Raw genomic sequence first — 14,199 nt, 5'->3', positions numbered from 1 at the left:
TTCATCACTACTTCACCTTGTTAAGTGCCTGAATGGAGACCTCACCCTTCTAATGTCTTCTACCTATACTTTTGTTCTAACAGGGTTTCAAGAAAACATTTACTGAGCAAGCACTTCTGTAAGTCATTCTGGATAAAAGCGTCTGCTAAATGGGACAAATTCCCACATTCATTCTTTGCAGAAAAGCAGGGGCTGCTATAGCAAGGGAAGATAACTTTAGATTAATACAACCCCAAATCAGAAAAAGTTGGGACAGCATGGAGTTTCTTATATTTACTTTGACTTTTATTTGATTGCAGACAGGATGAACCTGAGATATTTCATGTTTTATCTGCTCAACTTCATTTCATTTATTAATAAAGATCCATTCCTGCATTTCAGGCCTGCAACACATTCCAAAAACAGTTGGGACAGTAAAGCATTTACCACTCTGTAATGTTGCCATTCCTTTTCACTTGAAAAATGTTTTGGCACTGATGATACCAAGTGATTTAGTGTTTCAGCTTTTATTTTGTCCCGTTCTTCCTGCAAACACGTCTTAAGATGTGCAACAGTACGGGGTCGTCGTTGTTGCATTTTCCGTTTCTAAATTCTCCACACGTTCTCTATTGGGGACAGGTCAGGACTGCAGGCAGGCCAGTCCAGTAGCCGTACCCTCTTCTTTTGCAGCCATGCCTTTGTAATGTGTGCCGCATGTGGTTCAAGAGATGACGTCTTGAAGGCAGCACATGTTGCTCTATGATCTCAATGTACTTTTCTGCATTAATGCTGCCATCACAGAAGTGTGAATGACCTTTGCCAAGGGCACTGACACAGCCCCATACCATGACAGACCATGGCTTTTGGACTTGTTGCTGATAACAGTCTGGATGGTCCTTTTCATATTTGGTCTGGAGCACACGGCATCCATTTTTTCCCAAAAAAGACCTGGAATGCTGATTCATCTGACCACAATACACGTTTCCACTGTGTGATGGTCCATCTTAGATGCCTCCGAGCCCAGAGAATTGCACAGTAAAGTTTTAAGTGGCATTTGTGCATGTAACTGTATTGTAGTGCTTGACAAAGGTTTGCCAAAGTAATCCCTCACCCATGTGGTTATATCAGCTATTGAGAGGCGGTTCTTGATGCAGTACCGTCTGAGGGTTTGAAGGACAGCTTAAGCTTGGACTCTTGGCCTTTACACACTGCAATTCCTCCCAATTCCTTGAATCGTTTAATGATATTATGCACTGTAGAGGGAGAAATATGCAAATCCAAGTCCTTGAAAAAAAAAACATTGTTTTTAAGCATTTCAATCATTTTCTCACACATTTGTTGACAAACTGGAGATCCTCTGATCATCTTTGCTCATAAAAGATCCAGCCTTTCCTGGATGCTGCTTTTGTACCAAACCATGATTACAATCACCTGTTGACATCACCTGTTTAGAATCACATCATTATTAAGTTTTCTCACCTCATTACTAGCCCTAAATTGCCCCCGTCTTAACTTATTTTGGAATGTGTTGCAGACCTGAAATGCAGGAATGGAGGTATATTAATAAATGAAATAAAGACCAGTGGTTTTGGTATTTGGCCTTATATTGTACAACTGGTCAAATGCAGCTGATTTCGTACCTCTCTGTGGTGCATGTCATCATTGTGATGCCACACTTTCAAACTATTAAACCTGATCTAATTCTTGTCTCTGGGTTTAGGGTACAAAGCTATGGATCATTATGGAGTATCTGGGTGGAGGATCGGCACTGGATTTGGTAAGTAATATTCTGAAGCTAAGCATTTTTGGTTATATGTACATATTGACATTATAGTTATAAATTATCCATATGCAGTATGTTCATTATTCCAAACTATACATGTCACATAGCTGTTTTGCCGTAACACAACTATTAGCCATGTACAGTGCAGGGTTTTGACCTTTTGATACCAAGAGACCCTGAGCTGTGTGGTTTTCGGAAGTCATAAACTGGACCTGCTGCTCTTATTTCAGCTGGAACCTGGCGCTCTGGACGAGGCACAAATCGCCACCATTCTTAGAGAGATCCTGAAGGGTCTGGAGTACCTGCACTCCGAGAAGAAAATCCACCGAGATATTAAAGGTACAGCTGTCTGATTCTCTGCACTGATTTACTGATGTGTCAAAACAAGTCCATCTGCTGTCAAAAGCTCTGACCTGCTGAGATATGGAATCCACAAGACGTCTGAAGGTGTCCTCATCTGTCTAAATTGTATAGCAACACTGGCTATCCTCATTTGAATGAACTACTATTCAATTGTCAGTCATTTTTCTTCCTTTTATAGAAAAGATCTTTACACACTTGGTGTGTTTGTGCATGTGTGTTTTTGTGTGCGTGTGTGGTCTAGCGGCCAACGTGCTACTGTCCGAACAGGGTGAGGTGAAGTTGGCAGACTTTGGCGTGGCGGGGCAGCTGACGGATACGCAGATCAAACGGAATACGTTTGTAGGCACGCCTTTCTGGATGGCACCAGAGGTCATCAAACAGTCTGCCTATGATTCAAAGGTCAGCCACACAGCAGGGAACACAAACAGGTCTTTTTAGATCCTTTTTAACTTTCAGTCGAACAGTATCAGAGGGGAATCATGGGACCTGTTTTCTAGACAAGGATGCAAGCAATGGTCACATCATGGTTTTTTTATGATGAATTCTGTTCTTGGTCAAGCCTTTTTTTTTTTTACTTTTGATTAATAAGGTGACTCTTTTGTTTTTCTTTTAACTTTGGAAAATAGACACCTGTTTTGCAGCTGAATTTAAAAGGGCACAGAAAATACACTTCTCCCTTGTGACTAACAAGCAATGATGCCTATGCCACAAAGTCACATGACTTTATAGAACTTACACTAGAAGTATTAATGCATAATCAGTTACGATTTAGAACGTGTAGGTATGCCTGGGTCATGATTGCCAGCAAGAATACTGCTCCAGTGGAATGTTACTGGAAAGTGGTGTATGTGACGAGAAGTGCATAAGTTACATTGTATGACCTCCAAAACCCAGTTCTAGCTGGTTCCTATGTTCTACTTGGTTCCTATGTTCTAGCTAAGAAATCTCTGTTAATGATGGTATCTTCCACTGTCCTACAAGGTCACTGATGGAAGTATAAAGGGTGACTATTTTTATTCATTCTGATCACACTCTCTATCTACTGTTCTACTGTTCTACGTATTATACTATCTATAGGTCTGTTTGTCTGTCTACCTGTCTGTCTTTCTGTCTATCTATTTATCTGTCTGTCTTTCTGTCTATCTATTTATCTTTCTGTCTCTATTTATCTTTCTGTCTCTATTTATCTGTCGGTCTGTCTGTCTATCTGTTTGTCTATCTATCTGTCTGTCCATCTTTCTTTTTTTCTTTCTTTTTTGTTTTTTTTCTTTCTTTTTTTCTTTTTCTTTTTCTTTCTTGTTTTTTTTCTTTTTGTTTCTTTCTTTCTTTTTCTTTCTTTTTTGTTTTTTGTTTGTTTGTTTCTTTTTTCTTTCTTGTTTTTTCTTGTTTTTTTGTTTTTCTTTCTTTCTGTCTTTTCTTTTTCTTGTTTTTTTTTTCTTTTTTTGTTTTTTTCTTTCCTTTTTTCTTTTTTCTTTCTTTCCGTCTTTTTTTTTCTTTGTTCTCATTTTTTTCTTTCCTTCTTTCTTTCCTTCTTTCTTTCTTTCTTTCTTTCTTTCTTTTTCTTTCTTTCTTTTTTTCTTTCTTCCTGTTTTTTTCTTTTTTCTTTTTTGTTTCTTTTTTCTTTTTTCTTTCTTGTTGTTTTTCTTTCTTTCTTTTTTGTTTTTCTTTCTGTCTTTTGTTTTTCTTTCTTGTTTCTTGTCTTCTTGTTTTCTTTTTTTCTTTTCTTTTTTAGTTTTTTTCTTTTTTCTCATTTTTTTCTTTTGTTCTTTTTCTTTTTTGTTTTTTTTCTTGTCTTTTTTCTTTTCTTTCTTTCTTTCTTTTTGAATTTTTATTTCTTTCTGTCTTTTTCTTTCTTTTACTTTTTTTTCTTTTTTTCATTTTCTTTCTTGTTTTTTTCTTTCTGTTTTTTCTTTCTTGTTTTTCTTTCTTTCTCTTTCTTTCTTTCTTTTTTTTCTTTTTTCTTTCTTATTTTTTTTTATTATTTCTTTTTACTTCTTTTCTTGTTTATTTCTTTCTTTTTCCTTTATTTCTTTTTTTTTGGTTTTTTCTTTCTGTCTTTTTTCTTTTTCTTGTTTTTTTTTCTTTTTTTGGTTTTTTACTTTCTTTCTTTTTCTTTTCTTGTTTTTTTCTTTCTGTTTTTTCTTTCTTGTTTTTCTTTCTTTCTCTTTCTTTCTTTCTTTTTTTTCTTTTTTCTTTCTTTTTTTTCTTTTTATTTCTTTTTACTTCTTTTCTTGTTTATTTCTTTCTTTTTCCTTTATTTCTTTCTTTTTGGTTTTTTCTTTCTGTCTTTTTTCTCTTTCTTTCTTTTTTCTTGTTTTTTCTTTATTTTCTTTTTTGTTTGTTTTTCTTTTCTTTCTTTTTCTTTGTTTTTTTTCTTTTTTTACTTTCTTGTGTTTTGTTTCTTTTCCCTTTTTTGTTTGTTTTTTACTTTCTTGTTTTTTTTTTCTTTTTTTTCTTTTTCTTTCTTTCTTTCTTTCTTTCTTTGTTTTTTTCCTTCTTTCTTTTTCTTTTTCTTCTTTTTTTCTTTCTGTCTTTTTTCTCTTTTTCTTTTTTCTTTCTTTTTCTTTCTTTCTTTTTTCTTTCTTTTTCTTTCTTTCTTTTTTCTTTTTTCATTTTTTTCTTTCTTTCTTTTTCTTTCTTTTTCTTTTTTTTTTTCTTTCTTTCTTTCTTTTTTTCTTTTCTTTGTGCAACCAAATCAGTAACAATAATTAGCTAATCTAACATTAGCTGTATTGCTAATTTTAGTTGACTTGCTGCTACAGTTGATTTAGTGCGTGAGAACCCAACAAGAACCCAACAAGTGAGTTGGGCTTACTGAAATAGAGGTGATGGTTCATATATGGTGATTGTGCAACCCTAAAACAGACATTTTTGTGTGGCTAGTCGTAGCATCTGGAAAAATATCTTTTTGTACACAATGTCACTATAAATGTGTAAGTGATCATAAAGTCTCTTTGGCGTTGTTTCTTTTTTGCTTACTGTTGCTTTTCTTTGCCTCTTTTCCTTTATCATGGGCTGCAGGCTGATATCTGGTCTTTGGGGATCACAGCCATTGAGCTGGCGAAAGGTGAGCCGCCCCACTCGGACCTTCACCCCATGAAAGTGCTCTTTCTAATTCCGAAAAACAACCCACCTACACTGGAAGGCAACTACAGCAAACCGCTGAAGGAGTTTGTGGAAGCTTGCTTGAACAAGGAGCCAAGTTTTGTAAGTATCCTATTAATTAAACATGACTTGGTTTAAGTTATATTGTTGCATATAATATAAAAGATGCCATTCTCAATGGTAATGGTTCTTGTTTGATTTAAATGGTGCATATAAAAGTCATATTCATGTCTTTTGCTTTCAGAGACCCACAGCCAAAGAGCTGCTGAAGCACAAGCTGATCGTGCGGCATGCTAAGAGGACGTCCTATTTAACTGAGCTCATAGACAGATACAAGCATTGGAAGGCTGAGCAGTGCAGGGAAGAGTCCAGCTCCGATGATTCAGACTCGTATGTTTCTCCTGCAACTTTAGACACCTTGTATCTCTTAGGGTTAGGATGTGCTGTAAATGTTGCCCCGTTTCTGACGGAAGGGTGCAGGCTTTTGTCCAAATTCTCTATGTATAATGGAACTGTTTATTTTTGTGTACTGTTAATAATTTTGTCATTGCTCAGTGCAGTTACAATAGCAAAATCTTTTTAAAGATCCCTCGTACATATAAAATAGTAGAAATAATAATAATAATAAGCATAAGAATGGTAATACTACGTATGTATAATAATAATAGTAATAATATGTAGAATAAATAACTATACTTAGGGTGTTGGGTATGTAATTGTGCAGATATGTGTGAGGTGCAGGTACAAATTATGTATATTACAATCTGAGATCGAACCTTAGCTGAGCTATCAACCGGTCGGGTGCCTACACAAACACAATTGGCTGAGTCTAGAGGGAGGAAAATGGTCGAGCAGAGGTTCCTCATTGCTGCTGCAATTATGACCTTTGCTGGCTGGTCAAGACGCCTGTACAACAGGTTGTTGATCACGGATGGGTGCGTGGCTCTCCATACGTTACTTCACTAGCTTGTGACAGTGAATCATCCTAATTGATTTGGCATAGGGGGGCTAATAATAATCTACAATTATCTCTAATAATAGATCTATAATAATGTATAATTATCTTTAATAACAATCTCATTTTTTAATCATTTTTCTTTTTCTCTAGAGAAGCAGATGGACAGGCATCTGGTGGAAATGACTTCAACAATGATGCGTGGATCTTCACCATTCGAGAAAAAGACCCCAAAAAGCTGCAGAATGGGGCCAGTGTAGCAGGAGAAAGGGTACTAAAAAGCCTAAACTAAAAAAAAAAAAACACACCCCATACTGTTTACTTTCACTAGTCATTTTTAGACATGGACAGCATGGCAAGACAGTACGCTACCTGTCAAAAACAGCTAATCAGATGGGTCATTCCACTTCTCCTTACCTAGCCTTTTAGCTTGGAGGGTAGACTGAAAGGCTGGGGGTGTTGCTGACATGACTGACAGGAGGACTGTAATTAAACCACCAGTTATTAACAATAAAATAACTCATAAAAAGATAAACATAAGTTTGATATTAGACTATGCTGGAAACCTGGGCATTGCAGACTATCGAGAATCAAAATGCTGAGCAGTTGGCAAGAGGAAGAACAAACCCCTTATAAACGACTACATTAAAAAATTAATGGCAACTTCAATAAAACATACAAACAAACAATAAACTACAGGAAATTTATCACAATGTTATCTACACTAGATGTAGAAGGCCATTCCAGATTAACACACCAACCCATAATACTAGTAGAAGACCTCAGACTTTGCGAAGAATGTCAGACACCAATCACCATAACCATAACACATCCTGAACGAATGCCCAAAATACAACAGTGAAAGACAAAGATTACATATGCCCAATATGTTAAAAGAAACTCTCACCCAAGATAATACAGAAATAATTCTCAAATTCCTTAATAATACAAGACTGAAAACATATATACAGTGGGGTCAAAAAGTATTTAGTCAGCCACTGATTGTGCAGGTTATCCTACTTAGGAAGATGAGAGAGGTCTGTAATTTTCATCATAGGTACACTTCAACTATGAGAGACAAAATGAGAAAAAAAAATCCAGGAAATCACATTGTAGGATTTTTAAAGAATTTATTTGTAAATTATGGTGGAAAATAAGTATTTGGTCAATAACAAACAAGCAAGATTTCTGGCTCTCACACACCTGTAACTTCTTCTTTAAGAAGCTCTTCTGTCCTCCACTCGTTACCTGTATTAATGGCACCTGTTTGACCTCGTTATCTGTATAAAAGACACCTGTCCACAGCCTCAAACAGTCAGACTCCAAACTCAACCATGGCCAAGACCAAAGAGCTGTCGAAGGACACCAGGAAGAAAATTGTAGACCTGCACCAGGCTGGGAAGAGTGAATCTACAATAGGCAAGCAGGTTGGTGTGAATAAATCAACTGTGGGAACAATTGTAAGAAAATGGAAGACATACAAGACCATTGATAATCTCCCTTGGGGTCAAGATCTCATCCCGTGGGGTCAAAATGATCATGAGAACGGTGAGCAAAAATCCCAGAACTACACGGAGGGACCTGATGAATGACCTGCAGAGAGCTGGGACCAAAGTAACAAAGGCTACCATCAGTAACACACTACGCCAAGAGGGACTCAAATCCTGCAGTGCCAGGCGTGTCCCCCTGCTTAAGCCAGTACATGTCCAGGCCCGTCTGAAGTTTGCCAGAGAGCATATGGATGATCCAGAAGAGGATTGGGAGAATATGTGGTCAGATGAAACCAAAATTGAACTTTTTGGTAAAAACTCAACTCGTCGTGTTTGGAGGAAGAAGAATGCTGAGTAAACACCATACCTACTGTGAAGCATGGGGGTGAAAACATCATTTGTTTTTCTGCAAAGGGGACAGGACGACTGATCCGTGTTAAGGGAAGAATGAACGGGGCCATGTATCGTGAGATTTTAAGCCAAAACCTCCTTCCATCAGTGAGAGCATTGAAGATGGAACGTGGCTGGGTCTTCCAGCATGACAATGATCCCAAACACACCGCTCGGGCAACGAAGGAGTGGCTCCGTAAAAAGCATTTCAAGGTCCTGGCGTGGCCTAGCCAGTCTCCAGACCTCAACCCCATAGAAAATTTGTGCAGTCCGTGTTGCCCAGCGACAGCCCCAAAACATCACTGCTCTAGAGGAGATCTGCATGGAGGAATGGGCCAAAATACCAGCTACAGTGTGTGCAAACCTGGTGAAGACTTACAGGAAACGTTTGACCTCTGTCATTGCCAACAAAGGTTATGTTACAAAGTATTGAGTTGAACTTTTGTTATTGACCAAATACTTATTTTCCACCATAATTTACAAATAAATTCTTTAAAAATCCTACAATGTGATTTCCTGGATTTTTTTTTCTCATTTTGTCTCTCATAGTTGAAGTGTACCTATGATGAAAATTACAGACCTCTCTCATCTTTCTAAGTAGGAGAACTTGCACAATCAGTGGCTGACTAAATACTTTTTGGCCCCACTGTATATTACACCAATAAAACTAGCATAAAACACAGATTCCTGCCGTGAATATTATAAATATGACAACATGGCATTATAAAAACCAACAAACAAACAGTTATTAATGTCATTTTTTATTTTTACTTTGTTTTTAATATTTTATCCTGTAGTAATCCAGGTGCAAACATTGTGACATTGTTCAACAAGGCACTTCTAATAGTTTATACAATTTTATTTGTCTGGAAAGATTCTAATACTTGAAGATATGTGATTTTGAACTGACTATTTATTTAGTAATCTATTGTTTGCAATTATTGCCTGTGTGTGTTTTTTTCTTTTTTCAGGATGCTACTAAGATGTCACAAAGCCTGACCACCATTATCACTCCAGTATTAACAGAGGTAGTTTCTGTTATGTTCTTAAATTTTTTACGGAAAAAAGTAAGGTTTTTTTTTCTTTTAGAAATGATAGGTATAAGGAGCTTTAATTATTAATAAAGAGAAGGAGAATGAGGGGGTAAAAAAAATCATGTCACATTTGGCCAGTTACTGCACTTATCCATTTATTAAGATCCTCTGCTCTCCTTCTTTCAGTTATAATCCCAAGTGGTTGTTGTGGACCTTTACCTTTATAATTCTTCAAGACAAAATTGCTTACAGGGGTATAAGTGACCGCCATTAAATGTTGTGATTCATTTGTTTCAGTTGATTTAGCAACTTCAGCTCAATAGAATTATTAATTTATTTATTTGTACAAAATGATGTAGATATTTTGCATCATGTTCTAGGACAACGGTAGAACTTTGCTTATCATCTTATGTTTTGTTTACGCTTATAATTAACTGTTCACTACCAGCTCTTTAAAATTTACATTCTGAAAGCTGAACTGGTTTTGCTCACAGTGTTTGTCTTCATCTTACTGTTTTCCATCACTGCTATTTTCATTACGTGGCATGGTTTTTCATTTAATGAAGCATAAAAACTTGTTTATGAGAAATTCGGGGTGTTTTATATTTGAATGCGAAGCTATAAGCTATTCAATTAATGGTACTCGTCACCTAATGGCATTCATAGTACTTAAGTCAGTTAACTTTACTGACCATCATGTTATCTGTTCATTTTTATTTCATTGTTTATGATAAAACGTCTTGACTACACCCAAACCTTATTCTATATGGTACATAGCATGTACAATCTAAAGTGCACTAAAAAGACATACTATTATTACGATTTTAACACTTTCTAACCTTAGGCATGGATCAACTCATACAATTTAATCTTTGTTTGATCCCTCCTTAGTGAGTCTTAGTTTTTACCCACCTACAAACCAAAATCACCCAACAGACTTTATTTACCTCAGAGTGAAAGTCTGCTCCTGTGAAACTATATCAGAACAGGGTCAAAGGTCACCAGCTGAGTAATGTTTCCTCAAGTCCACTTAAGTATCATTAGGTACTATGAAGCAGGAATGACTTAACCCTGTGGTATGTGTTTGTGTACCTGCAGCTGAAGGAAAGGGACTCTGAGGCCGCTGTAAAGCCAGATGTAATAGACGATTTGGGAAAGGCCATTTTCCTTGCTGAGGAGGCGTATCCAGGGATCTCTGATGCCATGGTGTCCAATCTCATACAGAGACTACAACGGTAAAGATATCATGTGTATTATTATGGGATATTTGTTAAAGTACCAGTGCATCTGGGAATAAACATAAGAAATCCAATCAGTTTTGTCAGCTTGGAGGAGTGGTAGCTCAGTGGTTAAGGTACTGAACTATCAATAAGAAGGTTGGTGGTGCAAGCCTTAACACTGCCAAGTTGTCAGTTGGGCCCCTGAGCAAGGCTCTTCACCCTCTATTTATTGCATTGCATTTAGTCACAATAATGAGTTGCTTTAATTAAAAGCATCTGCTAAATGCCATGAATGGTAATATAAATGTAGCTGCTCGCATTTAGCTTAAAACAATGATTCTTGCCTACAGAGCCAAAAATAGACCAGTCCCAAGCTGCCTTAGAGAACCAAGCAAACCCTGTTCTGTACCACTCAACCTCCGAGCCACAAGTATTGCTCATATTATTTGTCCACCCAAAATTCGAGGAAGACGGGCATCAAAGTACTTCTCTGTACTAGCACCCAAATGGTGGAAGGAACGTCCCCTGTCCATTTAAACATGAGTGTCTTACCATCTTAAAGACTCAACCCTTCACTAGACACTTAAGTTGAGAACCAGGTGGCACAGCAGGATATTCCACTAGCACATCAGCAATGAGATTTTGAGCTTTCCAAGTTCGGCTGGGCGCCTCCTAGCGGGCACAATTGTAAGTGCTTGAGCATACAAAATCGAACTAAAAAGGCAGTGGGGTCTTTGATGCTGTGTAAGGACCCTGGTTAGTAGCCTGGGGCACCTGAACAGAACATGGAACATGAAGATCAGCGTGTGACTGGCCTCCTGTGCGAATCCACTGAAGTATGGGTGAATTAGAGGGATCTGTGGACTGCGCACGCATCAGAGGGAATGTGTGTCAGGCAAATATACCCTCCCCGGACGCAATCAGGGTCTTCAGGGGGTCTAATTGGCTACGCTGGTTGAGAGAAAACGGTCGAAAATGCATGAATTAAAATACTAACTGTAAAAAAAACTAGCAATCATAGGAAAGTGAAAGGCTTTGGGTGAATCTGTACTGTGACTGGCAGGAGGGATGTAAACCAGTCATCGTGGGACTTCTCAGACTTGCTTTCATTACACTGCTTCAACAGATATTTCTATTGCTTTCCTAATAGCAAAACAATACATTTTTAAAAGTTCATTAGAAGATTTTCCTTCTTTTTCCTTAAGGTTCTCCAGGACTTCTTCCTCTTCTCCTCAGTGATTGGTATGCAGTCGCACCGCAGCCCTTTCCTCAGCATCGGTTCAGCTAATCCCAGCACCAGCATCCTCTGTGACGTCTATCCTGGAGCACAGGGGTGTAGCTTCTTCTAGCTCTCTTTGAACAAAGCTTAGCAGTGACTAAAGAGCAGCCTTGGTGTGTGGAGCAGGCCCAAAAAGCAGAAGTACAGTGTGCATGGCTCCGAGCAGCATGTATGCATGTGTGAATAGATGTCTGTGTGTGTGTGTGTGTGTGTGTGTGTGTGTGTGTGTGTGTGTGTGTGTGTGTGTGTGTGTGTGTGTGTGTGTGTGTGTGAGAGTGAGGGATGAGTGTGTGTCTGTATCTGAAGCCTCATGCAAATAGAGATTGCAGTAGCGTTACTGAAATCTTGGGCAGATGGGATCGATTGCAGAGAGCAAGCACTAGCTTTTAATGTACAGATGTTTATATAGTCTTAGTTTTACACATTCAAAGTGTGAATTTTTGCAAATGATCATTGTAAAAAAGTGAAGGTAAATATTTAATGAAACCATACTTCTCAGATAGTCATTACTGAGTTTGCCTTGCTTTTGTACATTGTTCAATTTGGGAATACTGTTAATCTTATGATAAGAGTTTTACTCATAAATGATGCTAATTATCCAATCAAAGTTTCTGTGTTTATTTGTATTCATTGATTGATTCAAAATACAGTTTACAGTGGTACCTTGTAACTCGATGTCCTCTAAACTCAAAATCTCTGAAACTCGGCCCCCTTTATAGAGACAATTTCTTTAAACTCGACTTGTATGTGACTACTGCTTTGTTCAGCGCTTGGCCTGAGCAGTGTGGTAAAACATCATCAAAGTGCTTCATCAAATGAGGCTAATCTGCATTTGTGTGAAATAATCATCAAATTCACTCTGAAAGCTCCACATGTATCTGTGTTTAGCTGGATTTCCTCACTGTTTCACTTTTAAACTTGTGTTATAGCTCGGGGTGCTGAGAAATGGTGAGAATCAGCTTTTCTAAGAGTCTAAAACGCTTATGGTTTAAAAAAAAAAGCTTAACACGACTTAATGTATTAAAATAAGAACATAGGAACACTAAACTTCTCCTTATTATTACTGCTCATAAGTTCTGTCCTCTAATGCTCTAATGCACCGTCACACTCTATAGGAAATAACAGCACAGCCGCGGCAAAAGCGGTTTTGCCGCTTCTCATGTGAATGCGCTTTTACTGAACGGAATACGGTATTCCAAGATCAAGCATCTCCACAATTAAGAAGAATAAGGAAACAATAAAGAAGTAAAGTGCAGTTTTTATTTTTTATTTTTTTTAACTGTTTTTCAAGTGTATTTTGGTGTTTATTATTTTATATTTGTGTTATTTTCAGTGTATATTTTACATAAGCCTAAAATATATGCAGTTCCACGGGACCATGGAACACATTAACAGGTTTTCCAACGTTTTTTAAACTCAATGCCACTCCCAGAACCAATTGACGTTGAGTTTCAAGGTACCACTGTACAAAAAGAAATACACTTTATGGTCAAAAGTTGACAACTTTATCAGTTTTTCTGTTTACATACAGAATATAAGGCATGTATCTCTATTGCTAATTTTTAAGGTGTCCATGACATAGTGTTTAAAATAAGTCAATAAAAACATAATATATAATGCTAGGCAGTACACACATTTATTTTAAAGCATGAATCATCCATTTCAGTTTTTATCCATTCAATGTTTTAACCAAATTACGGCACTCAGGTAAAACACGAGGTAAAACACGCTAGCACACCAGAGCTGACATTTGGAAAACGTTGGTTCGAAACTCAGCTCTGCCATCCGGCTGGGCTGGGCGCCTACATGAGCAACGATTGGCTGTTGTTCATACAGGGTGGGAGCCGGATAGGGACTCTCTCCTAACTGATGCAGTGACGACCTCTGCTGACTGGCTGATGGCGCCTGCACACAGTCGAGGGATAATGGGGTTCATGGTGTGTCTTTCCGAACACAAAGCTGATTCGCATATAAACTCGATTCATACAGGTGAAGTGATGCAGTCGGCTACTGCACACGTGACGTAGGGGGCGTGTGTCAGTCTCGCACTCCTCAATCAAAGTGAGGATCGGCATCAGTAGAGAGGGCGCATAACGAAGTTGGGTTATTGACTTTCATTATTACAGGTAATCAATTTTGATATCAAAGTGTACTGTTATTTACTATACGTATCATAGTGGTTTCTTCAATTTGACTGGTCACGTGAAAGGATTTAACATTAATGCAAACTTAACTGTGTTTCTGAGTTATAAATGAAGCACCCAGCCACAAAGAGTTTGCAATAATGTATTTTTTATTGAATTTACTGATCGCTGAGCGATCACCGTTTTACACAGTACATTGTATAATACACTGTATAACACTATAATATTATGTATCATACAGTTTGTTCTAAATAAATTACTGCTGGTGGTTCCTTTTAACTTCACATATAAAAGTGCAATACTTTGAAAACACATATAGGTTTATACCTATACATTTAATACAAATGGTAAATTATTTCCATCTCACAGGCCAGAATCTCCTCTAAAATACACATTTTAATGTATTTTTATTTGGAGACATATCAAAATAATAATAATAATAATTAAAGGCTTAAAG

General features: G+C 37.3%; 1 protein-coding gene across 1 annotated transcript in view; it reads left to right on the top strand.

Annotated features, from left to right (window-relative positions):
- Positions 1-12,185, top strand: part of stk24b (serine/threonine kinase 24b (STE20 homolog, yeast)) — a 30,387-nt gene extending 18,202 nt beyond the window's left edge. The window contains exons 4-12 of the mRNA XM_062997682.1: positions 1,700-1,756; positions 1,993-2,101; positions 2,367-2,524; positions 5,147-5,332; positions 5,475-5,620; positions 6,339-6,456; positions 9,037-9,093; positions 10,198-10,334; positions 11,525-12,185. Coding sequence (XP_062853752.1) covers positions 1,700-1,756; positions 1,993-2,101; positions 2,367-2,524; positions 5,147-5,332; positions 5,475-5,620; positions 6,339-6,456; positions 9,037-9,093; positions 10,198-10,334; positions 11,525-11,558 — 1,002 coding nt within the window. The 3' untranslated portion in view covers positions 11,559-12,185. The remainder of the gene's footprint in view (positions 1-1,699; positions 1,757-1,992; positions 2,102-2,366; positions 2,525-5,146; positions 5,333-5,474; positions 5,621-6,338; positions 6,457-9,036; positions 9,094-10,197; positions 10,335-11,524) is intronic.
- The last annotated feature ends 2,014 nt before the right edge of the window (positions 12,186-14,199 follow it).

This window comes from Trichomycterus rosablanca, chromosome 6, assembly GCF_030014385.1.
Source record: "Trichomycterus rosablanca isolate fTriRos1 chromosome 6, fTriRos1.hap1, whole genome shotgun sequence".
Classification (NCBI taxonomy): Eukaryota; Metazoa; Chordata; class Actinopteri; order Siluriformes; family Trichomycteridae; genus Trichomycterus; species Trichomycterus rosablanca.
This window is presented reverse-complemented; position numbering and strand designations above follow the sequence as displayed.